The sequence below is a fragment of the Anguilla rostrata genome, chromosome 7 (genome assembly GCF_018555375.3).
Source record: "Anguilla rostrata isolate EN2019 chromosome 7, ASM1855537v3, whole genome shotgun sequence".
In the NCBI taxonomy this organism is placed as follows: domain Eukaryota; kingdom Metazoa; phylum Chordata; class Actinopteri; order Anguilliformes; family Anguillidae; genus Anguilla; species Anguilla rostrata.
This window is the reverse complement of record NC_057939.1, coordinates 17,309,728-17,331,525: the sequence shown is the minus strand read 5'-3', so window position 1 is coordinate 17,331,525 and position 21,798 is coordinate 17,309,728. Positions and strand designations below refer to the sequence as shown.

The 21,798-nt window shown below is 42.2% G+C and overlaps 2 protein-coding genes across 3 annotated transcripts; one reads left to right on the top strand and one right to left on the bottom strand.

Moving 5' to 3' along the window:
* The first annotated feature begins 58 nt into the window (after positions 1-58).
* Positions 59-9,622, top strand: zgc:194209 (uncharacterized protein LOC570908 homolog). Of its 2 annotated transcripts, none has more exons than XM_064343316.1 (9): positions 59-474; positions 3,098-3,187; positions 3,815-3,936; positions 4,726-4,824; positions 6,133-6,285; positions 6,509-6,621; positions 6,911-7,071; positions 7,487-7,685; positions 8,605-9,622. In XM_064343316.1, coding segments are annotated over exons 1-9 (1,146 nt in total). In that variant the 5' UTR covers positions 59-472; the 3' UTR covers positions 8,812-9,622. The 2 variants fall into 2 exon arrangements, with proteins under 2 accessions (XP_064199386.1, XP_064199387.1); XM_064343317.1 differs by lacking the exon at positions 59-474 and adding an exon at positions 480-546.
* Positions 9,623-9,852: 230 nt separating this feature from the next.
* Positions 9,853-20,855, bottom strand: gnsa (glucosamine (N-acetyl)-6-sulfatase a). Its single transcript, XM_064343311.1, has 14 exons — positions 20,498-20,855; positions 19,587-19,646; positions 18,153-18,359; positions 16,631-16,696; positions 15,493-15,591; positions 14,986-15,153; positions 14,795-14,877; positions 14,502-14,620; positions 14,089-14,192; positions 13,641-13,742; positions 13,376-13,486; positions 13,161-13,271; positions 12,848-13,008; positions 9,853-12,406 (listed from the first exon to the last, which is right to left on the bottom strand). Exons 1-14 carry the CDS (start codon positions 20,651-20,653, stop codon positions 12,331-12,333), a joined length of 1,623 nt encoding a protein of 540 aa, XP_064199381.1. The 5' UTR covers positions 20,654-20,855; the 3' UTR covers positions 9,853-12,330.
* Positions 20,856-21,798: the final 943 nt, after the last annotated feature.

Sequence of the window (21,798 nt, the reverse complement as noted above, 5' to 3'; positions counted from 1 at the left end):
TATTAAAGCATATTTAACCTCCCATAATATATTAAACAATTGTCAGGTTCAGTTGCGGTTTCAAAAGACTCATTCAATCTACATTTTGAAGTCTGACGATCTGGGTGAGCCTTTCGGCATTCTTTTGCAACCACCCAAGTCTCCACGTTCATCCGTTTGATACAGCCTAAGCCCTGTGTCCCCTGGTTGAACCCAATTTAACTGTCACTTACCCGCAGAGGAGTCGAATCCAGTTCTTTCCTAGCGAGAAATTGCCAATCCACAACATTGCGGCGGGAGACAAATGGCATGGTCAGATTCGCTCATAACATTAAGCATTCCCTCCCTCTCATACGGCGGAGGTGCAGAGTTCAAGTTCTCCACGAGTTTCTCAGCGATTTTGTGACTCTCCTATCAGAAGTGTTGGGCTATCGCAGAGAAAAGCACGCACTGGATTAAGTATCCCAGGCAAGGGCGTTTTGCAGAACGAATTATGTAAGTAGGCTGTATTTACACTTGGATTTTTTTCGGCTGTTGCAGTTGCGTTTATGGAATATAATCAGAAATGTAAGCTGTTTCCACGTTTAGGAATTTTCGTGATTTTGAACCTGGTATCATTGAAAAGCAGCTGTTAAATTTAATTTTATTAAGAGTAAACCGCACTGTGTTTAGTTGTATTTAATGTATTTAAAATAAGCACTATGGATCATTTGGCTATTACTTTTGCACTTCGTAGGCTATTAGAACTAGTATTTACTGATCTACTTATTAGACCTGTTTTCTATGCCTATATTACTCAACACGTCACGGATTAGTTTGTAATTTTCATTCATGATTTGTAGCGATTGCACTCCTAGTTACAGGAAAACGTTGCGCTATTCTTTACGATTTGCACGTTGATGCTTTACACTTACTATTGAGTACACGTTATCGACTCCTAGTGTGAACCATAAGTCACGCAACGTGGAGTGTTTAATGGAATGTAATGTTGCTTAATTGTAAATACAATTCTTACATAAAATGAGTTTTGTAAGAGGTGTCGTTAGGGAATTAGACAACGTGGTTCCGCGCTCCTCCTCCTCGGCCCTGTCCCATGGACTGTTGTGCCAGTGTTCACCGTGAGGGGGGCGAGGATCTCTGGAATCTGAAAGCACTGATATTCTACACCTCATAGATCCGCCCAGTGGAAATTAGCCACCACGTCTGCTGAAGACCTTTCCTGAATAAAGTCAGTTTGTGCAAAAACGTTTTTTCAAAACTATGGTTTAGATTGTGACCTTTTTCCAGAGTGACGTAAGGAGTGTGTATGTTATGCTTATTGACCCTAGATGAAATTAGTTTTTTTCTTACCTTTTCTCTTTCCAGTTTAGAAACAGCAAATTGTACCTTTCGTCACTGTTGGCTTATGGGCCCATAAACTCATCACAACACGCAAATGAAAATGCAAACTGTGGTCTTTCGGCTCCTGGGATGATATGGGATGGGCTTGTCTTGCAGTAACTTGACAGACGTGTAGTTTTTTTAAACAGAAATGTAGTTTTAACTAATTCCCACCTACGGTATGTACCTTTATTAATGTGACAGTGCTTAGTTTGCAATATCTATAGTAGTCAAGTTTGTCTATCCCTATAAAAATATCTTTATACAATCTTAGCTATCCTTTGCTGGGTCTGATGCGATAAAGTTTTTCACCATTACATTTCACATCTGAAACAGTTTAGTTGTCCTTATTTGCACTTTTCCACCCACAAGTCATTCCATGGGAAATGGACTTGGCTGTCGAGCCTGGTCCTCAGAAGCTATTCATTTTTCATATACATATTCCTTACCTGCAAAGACTAAAACAGCAGCTATTCTCATTATTTTTGTAAGCTTACAAGAGCAACTAAAATAGGTTATTCATACCTTAAAAGCAAGTCAGATGGTTATAGTGTAAACTGGTGATACATCTTCAACAGAAGAAAATCGCGTGTGGGCATATTTTATAGTCTCATTCTTTCATGTGTACACAGTTAATTTGTGGAAATTAATATCACCCTTGTATAACACCTACATGTTAAAATCATAAATTAAGTTTTGCACTGTAGTGTCTACTTAAATGTAATGGCCACCAGAGTTTGCTGTTCTTGTTCAGTGTTCCAACAGAAAAACCACAGTGTTGCAAACTACTGTCATGTTTTTAAAAAAACAAAGCTTTTTAATATGTATTTGTTTTGGGGATGTAACAGAACCTCAATGTGCAAGATTATATTTTCTATGGTTTATAGTTGTGAAATGTCACCCCCCTTGTCTGTGTTCAAAGAGTGTATTGCATCAAGATATGGTTCATAATCATAATTTTGAATAAATAGATTTTAGCCATGAAGGAATTTCATAAGGATGATGACCTGGTGAACATATCAACATTGTCATGTTTTATTTGTGAATGTGTCATGAGTGTATGATTATGCCCACAAATGACCATTCATTCTTAAAGATTTTTGTTGAATTAATTTTCATTTGCTCTACATTCATATTTGGGACAAAACTGAACACAATTTTTGTTCTCTGTGTTCTGTATAGTCACTATAAAATAACTCCGATTTTTAATTTCATTCATATCCTAGCATACAATCAGATAAATTGTTAACCCCCCAAACTGGCATCAGTTTCAAACCCCTTTTGAAGACCAATCTTTACCCCTGTATCTGTTAAACTATGCATGACACCATGTCTAAAATTCTGTTGTATTAATTTTAATACACAAAGACTTCCTGAAGGAAGCATGAGGTAAACTGGAAGCCTGTAAAGCCCCTAAATCCTGGTTGAATTTTGATGGAGAGACCCCCATACCTTAAGGTGAAGTACCCAGAAGTGTGCACAATACTGTGACAGCAAGGGTAACAGAACAGAGATAACTCCTTTTGGGTCACTATCTCCCTGGGGTCAGAGGGAAGATAGTGGAAGGTTTGTGCATAATTTAGATACTGCTGGGTTCAGATGCAGGTGTTTCTTCCCTCCTTGCTGCCTCATCAGTCATTGGCTGGAAGCTCAGCGGTGCCGGTGCAGATGGGTTTTGGATTGGTTTGATGGTTTGTTTCTGTTGTGTGTGGTTTAACCATGATGTCTGTCCTCTCAGGATACGGCGGTGCGCTCTATTCGTTGCGGTTCTTGCTGTGATTGTAGGAATGTACCTCATGCCCTCGCCTATTGACCCTGAGCCATTCATGTGAGTCCAGCTAACGCAGTGAATTCCTCGTCTTTGTTCAGTGTTCACTTGTAGAACCCTTCAGATCTAGATTGACCAGTCACCTGTACCTTTTCTTCTGTTTCTTTTCTCTTTTTTTCTCACTGGCCTTCTCCATGTACTTTTGGTCAAACTTGTATTTTTTTTTTCTTGGTTTTTACCTGTCAGATTAAACTTTGCAAATTCACCAGTGACAGCAATTCAGTAAGATGTCTCCATATAATACATGGTAATGTTTTATACTTACGTGAACTCTTGAAAACTTACACTATATTCATAGGTGACCAGAAGTTCAGTCTTTTTAATGAGTATCTGTTATGAATAGAAATTAAATGTGAAGCTCTTTCTGAGAGAGCTTAGTTAAATAGGATTACCCAGTATGTATGATTGGGGTCAGTTCCATTTTAAATTAATTCAGTCCTGGAAATTAACTGGATTTCAATTAATTACAAAATCCTCAAAGAACATTATATGTATTTTTCAGTTTATTAGTGGAGTTTCAGTTCATTTCCTGATTGGATTGGATATAAAAGTTGACCCCAGCCCTGCCAGTATAATGAGGAAATATTAATTTACTCATTGCTTTGTTTTGGGTTCTGTCTCCTGCAGATTTGAGGGGCCCCCACCAGCCCTTGAGGGCCCCTTGAAGGTGAACAACAGGCTTCAGCAGGGTCGCAGGCTCTTCTCTGGACAGCTAAAGGGGCCTGAATCTTTTACTGCTGATGAAGAGGGTGAGTTATATGTGTGTCTGAGGGCCCTGAGGCCCATGGCCACAGTCAGTATTGTCACAAACATCACTAATGTTACATATGGTCTTAGGCATGGACTGGAAATGTGTGAAATGAGTAGCTTCCTAATAGCTTCATATTGGCTCTTGGTTCCTTGATGGCCACACACAGACCTGCTCACTGTCCATACCAAACGTGATTTTCACTTTTCACTGCCTTGCTATTTTGGGCTCAAGTTTGGTACGTTTGTGTTTTCTAGATGTCTGTTAAATTCTTAGTTCATAAACTACATGGTTCATGGTTGCCAAATTAATTATTTCACATATCATTTTCATACAGCTGTATTCACACATTTGACATAATCATTAGACATTATGCAAACATTCTAGACATGGTCCTATATCTGTGCTGATGCCTTGACGTACTTGGTTCCCTGATGTGCTTAATTAAATTCTCTTAATGAGATTTTTTGCTTAAGCGGGATTAGAATCCCCTCATTCATCTGACATTCACCATAGTTTTCAGAAGTTCATGTTTTGTACTTTTGGCCGCATCTCAAAATCACCAGCCTGTGGCAGGCCATAACCTCCTGTCATTTTCCCCGGTATGTTCCTGGAACGTTAGGACCGTGAGGATGTGAGCAGCTATGAGCAGCTGCTCATTGAGCTTCGGCTGAGTGCTGGCTTTATCTGTCAGTGTGTGCGCTTTCCTTAACGTGAGCAGCCAACATGTCGTCACATCTCACATCTCACATCCCACATCCCACATCCCACATCCCCTTTCCCTCCACAGGGAATGTATACACCGGCACAGTGGATGGCAAGCTGTGGAGGATCCATCAGGATCAGCTGCACTTCATCACACAGATGGGGCAGAACATCCCAGAATGCGGTCAGTGGAGAAAAAAAGTGTAAAGAATAGAATAGATTGTGAAAATTAAATTAAAATTAAAAATAGAAAAGAAGGAATTGAATGGAAAGGATGGGTGCCCGTATAGGGTGTAAAAGAAGCATGATTACAGTGATTGTGATGATAACAGTGTGAAGATGATGAAGAGGGAATGAGTGAACATTTTGAATATCCATTTATTTGAGTTAGTGTATATTTTATGCATCGTTTAAAACAGCTATTTTTGGCTTTCACTTGTGTGATTGCATGTTAAATAAAAATGCTTTGAATGTTGAAAGTATTGAAACATACTGAATCAAAGATATTCTAAATAAGGTGGTATAGTAATCATTTCAGGAAATACTATAGTTATAAGCCCTTGGCTCAGATGTAGTAGTTTAATTCTATTTCCTTTTTTAGCTATCTGTGTTTATAGTTCAGTCTGTTATTACAGACACTACTAGCATTGGGGAATAAACAACTGCTCTTTGGTTTTCAATGGAAGATAGTGTTGCTGCAGTCCAGGGATAGACTACAAAAACATAAGTTTAAATGACAAAAGAGCTAATTTAGCTCATCTTGGCTAATCATTTTACTTGTAATCAGTACTGGACACATGCATTCATCCATTCAGTCTTTTTTTTACCCTGCTGCCAGTGCACATTATCCATGGTTCCTCAGTGAATAGTGTGGTGCTTTTAAAAGGGATGGCATTTCAAAGGAACACTGGTGCCTTTATTAGAACTGAAGCCACACTCCTGCTTCTTAACACGGAGATTAAAGAGCAGCGGGTTTTATAATAAATCTTCAGTCAGCACTCTTCCGCCTGAATTATGCATGCTTATGTCGGAAAGTGCTCAGTCAGCCTCAGTATTTGGGTCATGTGCTCTTTATCATGATCTTTTTTAACCATTATTTATCCACATTTTTCCCCCTAGTTCTGAAATAGGTATTGAATAGGTTAGTCTATCCCATCACTGCAACATCCTCTATTAATTCAGGAGAGCCCAGGTAAGCAGGCATACTCCTCAGAAACTCAATCTTGTGAAGCAGCCTCTGCGTCTTGTGCAACTGGTGAGAAAGTTTATTTTGTGCAATGAGATGAGGTCACCCTGCCTACTGAAGCCCTGCCCTCCCCAGGGCAGTCAGGATTGGACATGTGATCATGGACGGTGTCCCTGCAGTGGACAGAATGAATACTCAGGATGAGCTACTCCACAGTCCCACTAATGCTATGTTCATCCTGTTTTCCACAGGGTTATGAGTTTGGCAGTGTGCTGTAAACATTGAGCATTAGTCGTGTGCTTGTAGGGACCAGTACAGACTACGAGCCAGTGTGTGGCCGTCCTCACGGGTTAAGACTGGACAGCGAGGGACAGCTCATTGTGGCAGACTCTTACCTGGGTCTGTTCCGGGTCAACCCACAGAGCGGGGAGAAGACCCTGCTGCTGTCCAGCAAGGAAGGTATGCAGATCTGCACAGCCCACACCCTCCAACACCCACAAACACACACATACACACACACACTTGAGAATCTGCAGCATCACAAGTGTGTCGCTACTTATCTTAGCCAAAGCATATTCAGACCAGAGGTCCTTCAGAGGTCACTTATTATTCTTGCGTTCACAAGGCTACCTGAAGTTATTTACCTGTGATTACTGGGTGAGGAATTGTTGCATGGAACCAGGTGCTGACGGGATCCCGTTTGGCTTCCTGAACGGTCTGGAAATCTCTGGGAATGGCACGGTGTTCTTCACCGACTCCAGCAGCAGGTGGGGCAGGAGGCACGTCCGCTATGAGGTGAGAGAGCCGGGGAGAGCACAGCTTACGTTCATGGTTTTTGCTGAACATTGCTTAGCAACAGTGTGCCCCTGTTGATCACTATGTCCTCCACTTTTCCATGAGTCTTAGCCTAAATCTCTCCTGAGGCCTTCAATTTGAAATTATCTGAAGACCACCACATACACACGCACACACACTAAATTAGAAAAAAGGTTTGGATAAGAATAATGAAACAGAAATTATATGTGGGAATACAACTTTGGGGCAAAGATCTCTCCTTAAGGTAATAAATCCTGGACTCTTGCAGGTGATTGAGACCAACCACCTGGGGCGTCTCCTGACTTACGACCCAGAGACAGGACTTGTAAAGACGCTTCTAGACTCCCTCTACATGCCCAACGGTATCGCTTTCTCACCCGAAGAGGACTTCCTGCTGATGGCCGAGACCAGCATTGGCCGAATACTCCGGTAAATTCAGCACAGGGGGTCTGGGTTAAGGGACCGTGGGGAATTTGAACCCTGTACTCCACATGATGTGCATTTCGGACTTCATATCTACACACATCTCACTTTCAGCTCCACTCCTCCAGACAATGATGTCACTCAAACCTTTAGTTCCCCACAGCCTTTAATTGATAAATCTTCCAAATAAATTGGAAAAAAGCAAAGAAAAAGGGACAGATGTTTGTTTGAGCATATGCTCGCCATCTGTTGGCTGTCCTGTGTATGGCAAGTGTAAATCTATCTCTTCCAAGATGATAACACCTGTTAGGTATTAATGCAATATATTCAGTTCCTTACTGTTATGAACAGATAATGATTCTAATCCTGTTGACTTTGTATAATGTCATGTACGCCTGTGTTTTTGCACCTGCTGCTGTAGGTATTGGTTGAAAGGGCCCAAGGCTGGCACCAAGGAGGTTCTCTTGAACAACATGCCCGGTTACCCTGACAACATCCGGGCCAGTGACCGTGGCACGTTCCTCGTGGGCATCACCACCATCCGATTTCCTGGCCGGCTTCTGCCCCCCTTCTTGGACCTAATCGGGCCCTACCCAGTCATAAAGCGCTTCATGACCAAGGTATTTATATATTTATTTTCAACTTAAAATTTCATTTAATACAGTGATTCATTAATTTCAATGCTGTTGTTCTGAAAGAAACAAATAAATACATATAGACAAAATACCTATATATATGTACCATCATTAACATCATCATCATAGAAATCATCATAACCATTTTGCCCTTTGGTAGACTCAACTTACAGCATACACTTACACAGTATTTTTACATAATGACACTAAAGCTACTCCATGAGAAGGGCTGAGATCAGCTGTGTGTGTGATTCTCACCCTGGACTCTTACTGACGGTGCGTGCAGCAGTGTCCCTGTGACCTCTGAGCTCAGCTCGCTCAGCTATGGGGCCCACATGAAGGGGCCGGCAACAAGCTCCTCCTTCCCAGCCCCAGGATGACGCAGCGTGTAATTCCATATGTCAGGGGCGAGGCGGGGCATCTGTGTTTCCGGAGGGTCTGAGGAGCTCTTTCTGCGGGTTTATTTTCTTGCTTGGAGCCAGGGAACACAAAGAGGTCCTCCCTAAATGAGGGCTCTGTTCACTAACTACAGGCCAGAGCCAAGCCCAGAAGCAAAGGTGCACATTACACAAATAAGTGCACATTCTGCAAGGCATCCAGGTGCCCCTGGTGTACAAGCCTCTATACAGTTCAGTTTTCATTATATTATAAGTTTTCATTTCAATTTGTTCCACCTCACAGCAGGAACTATTAATACTGAAGCAATATTTCCGCAATAAATTCCAAAGTTGCTGCTACACAGAAATATCTTTACAGCTACAATTAAATTTTTAACCTTTTTCTTTTTACGATGCTATACATATTCTACTGGGCACATACTCATATAGACTGTTAGACTACATTGTTCATACAACAGTAATTTTCCAAGCTAACAGACGCTAACAGTCGGTTTCCTGTGTTCCAGGTGGTCCCACTGAGCTGGTACAGCGTACTGCTGCCCAGATACGGCCTGGTTCTGGAGCTGGGCCCGAACGGGGAGGTGCTGGACAGCCTGCACGACCCCAACGGCAGCCTGACGTGGGCCGTCAGCGACGCCTTCCAGCACGGGGGCCGAGTCTACCTGGGGAACACCGAACTGCCCTTCCTGCCCGTCCTGGAGGAGGCCAGATAACACTGGCTCTCGGAGGGCGGCGGTAGGCACCGGGGGAGGTGGGGGTTGATGCCGAGGGGCCAGGGGCCTGGACAGTGCGTGCATGCTGTATTGCACACAACACAAAGTCTGAGGAAGCTGAAGAGCAAATTACAGCTCAGCCTAAGTCAGATACTTCTGCTCGCTGGTGGGGAATTTTTGCCGACATCAGGAGATCATTTGCACAGTACTTTAGCCATTAATCAACTGCGCAGGGTTTTGCAGTTTCCTGGCAGCAGTTCCTGAACTGGCCATCTAATCATCCCCCACTTTAATTAGCAAATAACCCGTGCCCTCTCCCTCATCCCATGTGTGAGGATATAAGTGGCCACTGCAGGGAGGGAGGGGGTGGTGCTACACGTGATTGCTGATTTTCTCAGCCTTCCTCCCTCTCCAGCATCAGTATAGAGAGCTCCAAGAAAAGTGCTACATAAATACCACTAGTCATCATCATACCTGCTGCCAACAGCAAGTGTGGTCTCGATTGAAGCCCAGCGGGGATAAGTTTTGAATTTTTTACAGATGCTCACACTGGAATGAGGGTCATTGGACTGCAGGAAATCTAATTAAATGGACTGTGAGTTTGGGACCACCCGTAGGGACCTGCACACCACAAGAGATCTCAGCAAAGGTTTAAACACGTACACTGTTCATTTGCAACAGCAACTAATTTGAATCTTTTCCCCCAATAGTTTACCTAATAACACTGTAGAAATGTTGTGATGTAATTACGCTGTGGTCACAATTACCTGTGGTAACGGTTTGCATTTGAATAAAGCATAATTACATTGTATGAGGTGGTACCCATTAATTGAAAAACGGAAGCAACAATGTGGAGCAAAATGGGTACAGCTCCTAAATACATAAAAACTAGGTGAATGGTCCAGTTTGGATCAGTTACAGGCAACATTAGTACACATTCATGAAGTTGTCTTGTTGGAACACCTAGGCTGAGCACGGAAAAGCATTAGCTACAGCTGCACAGCTACACACTAAACATACAACAAAGCCAGAACAATCAGAGATCTTCAAAATGTCTTTATTGAACAAACAAGCAAACCAGTAAAGTACATTTCCCTCAAACAAAAACAATATTGCTTAAAAGGAAATGCAAAATAAAGGTACTATCAATTGAAAGGTGCTTTGTCCAATCGTTCAGCTTGGATTCCGTCTGACCGTCTGAGGTGAAGGAGAAACCGGTGGATGTAATGCCCTTTACATGCACGCACAAAACTAATTCTGATTCACCATAGATATTCTCAGTACCTGTAACCCCTCTCAACTTTAACCCTGACTGCACTCTATTCTGGAATCTCAGGTTAACATAGATAGAACCAATCAGGGTGGCAAAAGCCATGTTTGAAAATAAACTGTCAATCTCAGAACCTTCTGCTCCTCATTACTGAAGAGGCATGGCGTGCTGAACTGGAGACAGTTCTCTCTTGAATGACATACTAGTCTATGCTGTTTGTATTCATAATGTCTAATAAGAGTAGGAGTTCTGATCTTGGACCAAGTTTCCTCCCTTGTACATATATATATATATATATCCATTATGAGCCAAAAGGCAAAAATTATCCTAGATCAGCACTCCTACACGAAAATGTTTTTATGAATGGTCACCCTCCCTCTAGCACTACCCAGTGGTTTAAATCAGCTCAAAGCCAGTGCGAATGAGTGAAATGCTCAGTATGCGTTACACAAGTAGCCAGGCAGCAAAATGATACAATATAATGTCAGTAACTGATGATGTATGGCAGTTAACAAGCAACTACTTAGAATTTCCCATAAACATATTGCGTTGATTCACATTCAAAGGTGCTACTCAGCATTTATCATCTGCATTTGAAATTCACAGTTCGTGTAGTAGTAAAGTATGAGAGCGATTTCCCTTACACTTAGAAAACGGAGTATGTTAGCATGGGTCTACAATGCTGTTGACAGGGTATGTGTTTCTCTGTACAAACAAGTCAGTCCAAGTTAGGCATAGCTGAGATCACACCTCTCCCTTTTGCGCAGAGCAGCCCATGGCTCCCCACCAGTTCCCTTTCACAGTTCATACGAAAATAGTCTGTTTCATTATGCGGTGAAAAAATAATACATAGATTGATAAAACCATCAAAAGGTGGCTTCATGCTTTTATGAATGAGAATTGTTTTATGAAGGATAAATCATTTTATAATCTCATTTTGGTAACATTCAACCTTTGATCCGATAACATTCAACCTTTGATCTTGAAAGTCATTTAAACCATTAGCTGAAATGTAAGGTGTGTTTATCACACCTTGCCATAGAGGCCTGTTCTGTGTATTCACACTCGTGGCCAAATCACAGAACATACCTTCACCTGCAGAGCAGCACACATTTCCCCACTCAACTGTGACCCATACAATAGGTTCTGTCAGATATCCTGATTTACAGAAATGAAAATACAACATTGTTTGCATCTCGCAGGCTAAAATATGTTTGCTATGACTTAAGCTGCAGCCTCTGTCTTGTTAATCTTATTCTTAACCATATTCCAGTATTACTATGTTTGTATTGCTTCCCTCTCACACGGATCCTGCAGTGTTGCAAGTCTAAATACTATCTGCAATTTCTGGGCCTTGGAAGTGCAATCCAACACAGGCACTTATTCCAGCACTTTCTGTGGAGATATGTCAAAGGGCATCACACGATTACCACTGAAATTAAACTATTTTACGGAGAAATTTTAGTGTAATTAACTCAGTCACTTTCACCTAAAAAGGTGTAATATAAATAGCTGTAAAAAGGCATAAAGTCATTTTGGGTTCACAAAAGACTGCTTTGGAAAGAACCGACGTACCAGACATTTCCCCACAATGGGAACTGCTCAATCTCAACATATAAAAACATGCTTCAGCCAGAAAAAAGGCCCAAATCTGCTGCGATCATTCATCTCTAAAAATAATACTATGTGCATTTGTGGTGGTAAACCATGAAATATTATTGGTAACTTAAATTTAGATTGCACTTTTATAAAGATGATTTTTCTTTGTGTAACTAAGCAGTGAACTAAACTAACTCACAAAACTGTCAACATTTAACAAGTCTATAAAAAGGCAGATGAAGACAAATCATCAATTCGACCTTTTACAAAAGAAACAACAAATTCTGTTATTTCTGAATTAAAGTGAAGAACATTTAGACTGGACACTAAACTACACCTAGATTACACACGCACACCGCTTGTGTTTTTTTGGACAGTTGTTGCTGCTGCTGCTGCTTACCCCTTTGTTGCAGGCCAAAAGAGAGTATCTGTCACACGTAAAGGCAACCATGTTTTAAAAAAATGAAAGTGGCTGTAGTGATTGGCTGGCCTCGTCTCCGTCTGAAACCCCTCCACCCCAGTGATAGGCTCCACCCACCTCCGCCGCAGGGCGTGGTGACAGTGATGACAGGGGTGGGATGTTGGTAAGGGGTTTCTCTGGAAACGAGGCGTGGATGGGACAGGCTTGCTGGGCCCCCCCACCCCTCGCCTTACTTCAGCGTCTGTCTCAGTCTGCTGATTCGGGGACCCCGGCTGTTGAACATCATGCGGGGGTCAAATTTATACCTGCAATGCAGAGAGAGAGAGAAGGTGGAGGCGGGGGTCAACCAAGTGATTATCTACCAGTTGCTTTCAGCTCAGCAGTTTTTTAAACATACATAGCCTTCTACATATTACACGCGCTACATAACCACTCACTCCAGTCTAGCAAAACACAGCATTAGTTATGTGCACTGTCTGAAATATATGGTTTTGACATACGTAAAAACATAAGTGGGTGGAGTCAGAGAAAGGTCGCTCATTAAGTGGGTCCAGGGCTTAGAAAGAACCACACTTAGCAGAAGGCCTTATCCAGCAAACCTTTTTTACACAATATTACCCAGTTAGATAATTGGTTCTATTTCCCCCGACTTGCTTGCAACCGTAGGCCTTGTTTCCTAACTGCAACAGAATGCTGCAGCTTTTCAAACTGGACCGTTTAAAAATGAATTTACTGGTCCAACTGACCGTGAATCATAGACCCCTGGTGTGCGACAGGAAGGTCCAGAGCAGGACTGCAGCATCATCAGCCTGTGGTTCATCTTCTCCAAAACCTCCTGGTCAATGGTCTTGGCTATGTTGGTCAGCTGGAAGGGGTCTGCCGTCAGGTTGTATACCTCCACAAACACCTGGGCAGGTAAGGAACAGAGAAGAGGTGTTTTCAGGAGGTATTCAAACTCACAAGGAGTTTTTTTTCAATAGCAAAACATCTACAAAGATTAAACACACACAAATAATACAATTTCATTCCATATACATTGTGGTAACGTGCTAATTTTACCTCGTTGTCATCGAACTCGCAGTACTGCAGGTCGGTAGTGGGGGAGAGTGTCCGCACGCAGGCGTAGGTGTTGTTGATGGCGTCCTCGCACACGCAGTCCAGGAAGCACCCCTAACCGAAAAGACAAACGAGCACGGGCGCCTTGTGTTAGCTGTAGTGACACTGACACAGAGCGTTTCAGTCAGAGAAGGTGCAGCAGGAGAGCGGAGGCTCACCCAGACTCCGGGTCCCAGGAGAGGGCAGGAGGGGTCAGTGACGTTGAGGCCCTCGCCCTCGTACTCCACCAGCATGTCCGTCCTCCACGTCACGTTCTGGCTTTTACCGTTCTGAGAGAGAGACAAACCCCCCCGCACACATACGTCAGTCTCGGGTGGTAACTCTGTACAGACTCCCCAGCTAATCACAAATCACTGAACCAGTTCTGGGGTCAGCACAGGCCCTGCCGTGCGTCACTGCCCTCCTGCCCCCCAGAGGTCTTACCATGAGAGGCAGGAAGGACATGCCGTCCATCTGAGTCTTGTTGGCGTCAAAGCCAGCGATGTCCAGGATGGTGGGACCCAGGTCCACGTTCGTCACAAGCATCTGGTGAGAATTTTTAAATTTTTTTGGTGAACATTAATTGAATTGCTTGATTTTCTTTCAAGGAGTCTTTAAAGTACAGTGAACTATGTACAAAAGAGCAGGAAAAATGTGGGTTTATACTGTATAATAAATACTATGTAACATAAATGTTCACATAACTATATAAACATACCACTAAAAATGTGTGATTAATTAATATGCAGGTTCTTCTCCTCAAGCCAAAACATCCTAAGCAAGATGCTTGTACATCAAGCCTATTTGCTGTATGACTGTACTAATAACTAATAACAATGATTTTTTGCTGAGTGGCGATATGCAGGGTGTTGGGGGGATGGGAGGAGCTGACCTTGCTCGTCTGGTTGGGACTGATGTTTGGTCCTCTGACCAGCAGAGGCACTCTGATGTCAAACTCATAGAGCTGCCGCTTGTCCAGGGGCAGGGAGAACTGGCCTGGGGGAAAGAGAGGACCAATAGTGTCAGGTTGAGGACATCTGAGAGTGTAGGTGGTAGGACTAAACTTCCTGTTTCCTGGAACCTGCAGCTCCACACAGACAGGTCTGGAGCTATAACTGAGCAGGCCCAACATCAGTGATCAAAGCATCAGGGAAGACTTATGCACAGGCCTCCATAGTCTCGGTGTGGGGAAGACTGAGGCTGTGCAACTTGATTGCCATAAAGAAACATTTGGTGAAAATGAGATCAAACAGCTTGAGCAGATACTGGCCAGCTAGAAGTGGCTGTGCCCAGTGCCTCGGGTACCTGTGTGATAGCCATTATCAGAGGTGAAGATTATGTAGGTGTTCTCCAGCTCGCCCCGCAGCTCCAGGTTCTTCACCACTTTTTCAACCAGGTCATCTACAGACAACAGAGTTCGCCATCTAGTGGAGTGGAGGTAATAGCACACAGTCATAAAAGGATTACATTTCCCAAACAGGAAGTTCTTAAAATGAAATGTATGTCCTTTCTTCATCTCTTAAGTTAAAATCAGAGGTGCACAAACTAAATGTAGAACCTCAAAAAGCAACAAAGGGGAAGATTTTTTTTTTTGGTACCGTTTTCGGAAAGCGTCGTCCAGGAACTGCACTGAAGAGTTTGTCATGGGTGTCTTAGCTTGTCTTATTAGCCAGTGTTTGTCCTTGAAGAACCAAAAAGAACAAGGGTTTTAATGAAGTATTCTCCCTGTATTTTGACTGTTCTTCAGTTGGCCTCATGAATTCACATCCCTCCAGGTCCGGCTCCCTACCTTGCCGTGCACGTTGAAGTTGGGGTTCCGGGGCGCTTTGATGTCGGCGAAGCGGCCCTCGTACTGCGGGGCGGCGGTCCAGGGGGCGTGGGGGGCGGGCGTGGAAATCATCATGAAGAAGGGCCTGTAGTTGGACTTATACTGCAGGAAGTCTATAGACCGGTTCGCCTGAAGTAGAGAGGCAGGTGATCAGCTGGTCTTTTCACATTACGAGTGGAAACTGCTGACAGCATCACAGAGGCGAAAAGCACTGAAGTCGGATTCTCGTATCCGCTGACGTGAGGCCATCGTTACTCGGCCTTGCACGCGACAACTCAGCACTACAGCTCAGAAAGAAAGCCGCCGCTGTAGCGCTACCGTGTTTACATGCGCACACAGACAACATTTCATTTCACAAAGACCTAAAGGGACCTCTGTCGCTCAGCAGCACTGGAGTCCATCATTTTCCAAACGGCCTGTCAGCAACCCGTGTAAAGCGGATTTATAGGAGCCGCCCTGTGCCCTTACCAGCACGTCTGTCAGGTAGTCCTCGCTGTAATTCTGTCCATGCTTCTGGGCCTTCCCGTTAACGGACAGGGTGTAGTTGTAGTACTTTGAGTTCCTCTCCTGTAAAGTCACATGCATCACGAATAGCAATGAGAACGTGACAATGATGATGAACCGATTTGTCTAAAAATTCTTTGTGAAGCCAGATGTATATCAAAGGGTCAACATTAAGTACACCTATATTGAAAATCATTCTGCTGTTAGATGTTTTTGTATGTGGGTTTACGTGAGTTTGTGTGCGTAACAATGCTTGTGGACTCTTGATCTGAAGAAACAACTCTATGGTCAGGACTGCCCAGTTGGCAGAACACTTTATCTCAGGAGCTGGGAGTTTGTTTCTTTAAATAGTCTCCTGCTCGTGACTTTGGCACAGCGACTCATATCTGTTCCCAAGGGTGAAGGAGGGCAGGCAGCAGTGGAGCCCTAGCAACCATTCCCCAAGGCCACATTCTTTATTCCATACGGTGTACACTGCTTCTTCAGGAATATATACAAAAAGAGCCAAATTAGGTGTTCTGTTCTTATATGGAGTTATTTCAGCTCTATATACACACTCCAAAGTGTTTCACCTATTTGCAGGAATTCACACTCTAAAGAGGAAATCTGTGAGGTGTTGAAAGTTCCAGCCAATTCACTCTTTCACTGCTCACAAAATGTTTGCCTAAACCAATCTCCTCTTGGATTTAAATGTGTTTGGGTAAAATATGGTTTTATCGTGCCTGGGATCAACGTTCCCAAACAGTCATTTCTACAAACATTATCTCCAAAAAACAACAAAACGGTAAACAATACCATAAAACTAAAACAAATGAGAAAACGTTGAACCATGTCAAATACAAAACGGCTTAAAACCCCCTGAGGGGTAGGCTTTTTGGAAAGTTTTTTTCAGAATCCTAGGCGAATATTATAGAACTCCACTGCTTTCAATTACCAGTAGTGATCGTTACATCAGCATTAGAATGCTCAGTTTAGATCATTCTAATCACACACTTGTGATCTTTCTGGGGACACTTTTTCAACTTTGAGTGTTAGGGTTTACAATGTATTAGAATAAAATGCTGAGTTTTGTATGCGGTAACATGTCTGAGGGCTTTCTCACCAGGGCAAACCAGTAGTCCCAGCCGGGAGGGACATGCTCCACTCCCCCCGCCTCTGTGGCTCCATACTGAAAGAGACGGGACAGAGAGACAGACCATAAGGCCATGGCACAGGGGACTGAGTAAGGGGCTCAGTAACAAAAATCACCAGGGTGAGTCTGACCCACAGATCTCTGCTGGGATAGAAATTACACTTCATCTCTCCGAAGGCATCACGATACTCCAGAATGCTTGCAACAACCCTTATATGAATAGACATAAATGGAACTGGAATATATTACTCTATGCAGAATCTCAGGTGAGGTCATGGCACTGTGTGACACCATGCTGCACATCATATTCCTGAAGTGAAGACATGGTCTCTCCTGTGAATTAACTTTTTATCCAAATTGTTCCTTTTGTTTTGGTGTAAGCAAATAACCGACATTTCAGTGTTTACATAATTAATCAATCAACATGGGTCCTTTTATTTGAACTGTCTTAATTTCTCCAAGCTCTGTGTGCTAGTTTTTTTTGTTGTAGTTATTAAAAGGCAGCTACTCAACAGTTTGTACAGAAATAAGTATCACAATAACTACAATGACCACTATCCATTGCACCTAAAGACATGCAAGTAATGTGACAGCTCGGAAACACGGAAGGTAGTATTCACAAGACACAAGCAGAGCAGGACCAAAAAGGTATATGTACTGTGCGACTGTAGTCAACAGCAATACATATACATACATACATATTCCATAACAACACTTCTAACAAACTGGTAGTTTTTACTCAGCAGAATGTCGTATCGGCCTTGAAACTGGTCTACTGATTTTGTCAATGTTACTAATTAACTCTTGTGAGGAACACTGATAACAGTAGGCTGGTAACATTCAAATACGATGGCTGGCTGCCCTCCAGAGAAAATGTGTACTTCCAGAGCCAAACGTATGATTAAATAAATTATAAAGTCAACAAATAAAAAATGAAATGTAGACACCTGAAATCCTTATATACATTTAAAGACCAAAGTAATAATTTATGTGAGATTTGCTGTAATATGTAGCCACAACATTGGAGCCCTTTAAATAGACTGAAAGTTAAAAGTCAGTGTTTAACATTTCAATTTAAAAAATATATTCAAAAATAAATTAAAATTGCCATACTTTCATGGTACATTCATATTTAAAAAAAAATTGTTTTATTGAAAACCGTGATTACTTTCCCAAGCTAAATCTAAATTAAACCAATCTCAAAGAACACAAATCACTCAGCACTACTATGGTGACACCAGCATATTTTTCATTCAGATTTTATAATGCAGAACCAACACTACTAGAAAACACAGCCAGACATCATAAATCCAACTAATGGCTTCTGGTAATAATAGTGGAAGTAGAGCTGTTTTTACAGAGCAGGCCTTGACATTTATTCTGACTTTGATTACTGACACAGATCTCAAAGTTAGATCTGGGATAGACACCATGACCTGGAGACATTTTGGCCCACTTGGCATTAGAGGGTGCGTGAGAAGGAGGACGCTACCTCGTTAAGGTACTTCCCAGCGAAGAATGTCTGGTAGCCCGCGTGGTGCTGCAGCAGGACGGGGAAGGTGCTGGCCTCCTGGCTCTTCTGCCAGGCCAGGCTGCTGCAGTTGCCCTCCAGGGTGTTGTTGATCACATGGTGGTTGTGGGGGTACTTTCCGGTCAGGATGCTGGCACGGCTGGGGCAGCAGAGGGGACTGGCCACGAACTGCAGGACGAAGAAGAGCGTAGCAAACTGCAGTCATCTGTTGCATCACATTCTTTGGTTTGTGCCAGTTCACTAAACATTATATGAGAGCAGTCATAGAGGAGTGCATGGGATTTGATTCCATTTTAGGACTCACTTTGTTTTTGTGAGACAAACTAGCTCACTTACTTGCCTGCTCACTCATTCACAGTTACTAGAAAATGGATGTATAGGCTTGAGCACATGTTAGAAATGATAGAACTACAGTTAGCATAGAGTATCACATTTAGTTAATATTAGCAAGGACATCAAGATGTGTAATTTCTAAAGACATTATTGTCACTTAAAAACAACAGCACTCTACCTGAACAACTCAGTAGGGGCGCACTTACTGGTGTTGGGCTAGATGGAAATGGTTGTGATAGTCAGACAAATCCTTTCTGGATCTTATTTCATTCTTTGCTGCCACCTGGCATTTTGGTCCTTGCCCTTCTGAAGGGGTTGGCATTAGTGTGTCATGTCTGGCTTTGTTGTGGTATCTGTTCTCACAGAGTATATTCTCTCTGGTTGTTGGAGTGATAGGAAAAATCCTATCTTTCTCGATACGTCTACTTGAATGATACTTAAAAGACTTCACTCAGTGCCAATATATCAAAACGTAATGCAAAGTACTGGTCTTCTGGTGCTCTGGAGCAACAAACCTACCGGAACCTTTCCAATCCAGCAGGTTTGGTTTTCTGGTTATTCTCACAACCACAAAACACTTGTCAGGTCTAAAAATTAACATGACAAACATCTGATCCATTATCTGCTCAGACCAGTTGAGTGGACCACTCCCAAATCTAATCTGCCCCTATTTTCTTCCCTCCTGTAAGACACAGTACCTTATTTACCTCACTCTTGAAAACTTTCCATTAGAAGGACAGGTACAGCAATGTAATGATAATCGATGAGCTGGATCAATCCCATTTCACTGCAGTATGACCTGCAGAAAGACCCGCTGACCTTTCCACAAATATAAACCCCTGAGTGCTCTTTAAAGTGCATGTACACCCATCCCATCTCAGCCACGACCTCATGTAACAAAATGTCTTTGACTTCTTTTACTTCTTTCTGAAAAGCCAACCAATTTGAAATGGCTTATGAATTTGGATTGGTCTACCAGCAGTCATAACCTTAGCTACAGAATTGTTGGAAAAATACAATGGAACCCTGTACAATATGTAAAGCAAAAGAGGGAATACTTACTGTATTTGTGAATGATATACCTGCTTCTCCAATAAGTTTTTTTGTCTTGTTCAATGGAATCTGTAACAAAAGAGAAATTAGCCCAAATTGACAGTAAATAGAATAACATATGACAGAATATTGCACATACACAAAACTTTCTTTTGAAGAACAGAATGTGCAAGCCCCATCTGTACAATAGAATCCTTTTCCAGTGTTTCAGTACAACCAGCTCTAAGATACAAACTGAAGACATTTCCTCGCTGGACAGAACTGCTTTAGGTGAAGACGGTGGCACAATTAAACCGAACACAGATATTTGTCACAAAGTACATACCTTAGGCCCACTCATCGCACTCTAGGTGCAGGGCCAGACGACTTAAATAATTCAGGTATTACTAATGAATCATCTACAGGATTCAAACGATTTTTCAGATCATGATTCATAGTCCTTTGCCTCTCATATGAAACGAATAACTTTGTTTCAGGAATGCAAAACGTGAGACATGTAGATTAATGACAGACAACCTGAATTTTTTGGCCAATTGCTAGCTCGTTTTCGTCCCACAGTATCGTACAGATCATTTTTGATAATTCTCTACCCTTTCCCCAGGTAAATCAAAACGGATGGTTACACAATAAATAGGATATTAATGATAAACAGTCATAGCAGATGGCAAGCCAGGAGGAGCATCGAGAGAAAAAAGGAAATATTTGCTAGTTTGGATAACGAGCCTGCAGATGTAACAAAGCTTGCTAGCAAGTCGTAAAGAAGTTGTATTCTTTGCTATAGTCAGCTTAAATTTAATTGCCCACAGCAAGAAATGTTTAGCTATGATAGATACAAGCTAGCAGTTGGGTAGCTAACTGATAATATTTAATAAACAGAAAACCACAAATGACCTTGTAAATACGACTGATGGGAAACTTACCATGCCACCGATGGAAACGTCCAAATCGTCGGTCAGGATCAGAACTATATTCGGTCTCCGGTTAATTCCCAAAACTGCCATGCTATTGACCAACAAAGTGACGCAGATAACAATAAAATTCACTAAGGGCCGGGGATACAATCTAATTGTTCTCATTTTCGCTTTGAGTTATCCCAGATATTTTACAGTGTGCACCCAAGGGGTCATAAAACATATAAAATCGCAAAATATAGGTAGGCAGCTAGCTGAAATGGTCCCTTTCAAGAAGAGGTGCAAATAAACAAGATCCTCCAGCTCCAAGACCAACTTCCCTGTTTTCACGTCCTGTGCGGCTTGGTAGCGGAAGTCCCGGTCAGCTGATACCCACCGCGTGTTCTGCGCGTTGTACGTTTCAAACGTCATTGCTAATGAACCAACTTCTCGGGTGGATTTATTTTGGGGTGGAGGGGAATCGAGTGTCTGCATTCTGGCGTCACGCACTAATGCACGTTTAAATGTATCTAACACGTCCCAAAGTATAAATTGTCACGTCTTTAGACTAGTATAATTTAACTAATGTATACATAGCCTCTCCAAAGCCCTTATATCTGATCTCTCTGTTATGCTCTTGGGATACTTATGCACGTTCATCCTGCTAAGATGTTAACAGAAATGTAGGTCTCACTACATTTGCTCATATTTTGCACGTGCACGTCTTTATTTGGTGTCAAAGTGAAACGGCTGACATGCATAATACAAATAATACAAAGTGTGATAGGCAATATTGTTGAAGGCATGCACATTTGCCAAAACACGAATGTTTTTTCATAATTCATGTTGGACGTCTATAGCCCACAATCTCCTACAAACACACATGCAACTGCACAATGGCTATACAGTTGTACAGTTAGTATACTAATTCCAAAAATATATTTTCACCAAATAAATTTTAAGAAAAAATCCAATAACCTTTAACTTTCTACTTGCATGAATGAATTACTTTCCAGACTTCATTCATTACGTGTTACACTTCAAGGAATGATATTTCATCTCAAGCATTGCCAAGCTACTCACTACCCACCCGAGTGACATACAGTAGGCTACAGCCGCCAGAATATTCATTGCATGTTGAGGCTGAAAGGGAGTGATGTATTTATTCTATTTCATGTGGGATTTGAAGGCCATTTATAATATACCCAGTTTAAGAAGAGCTAGATTTGAAGTTTGGCAGTATTGGAACTTTAAGCACCAGAGTACTTATTGCTACAAAAGTTGCCACTGGATCTTTGATAGGTACTGTCTGTCTGAACTACAACTGTGTC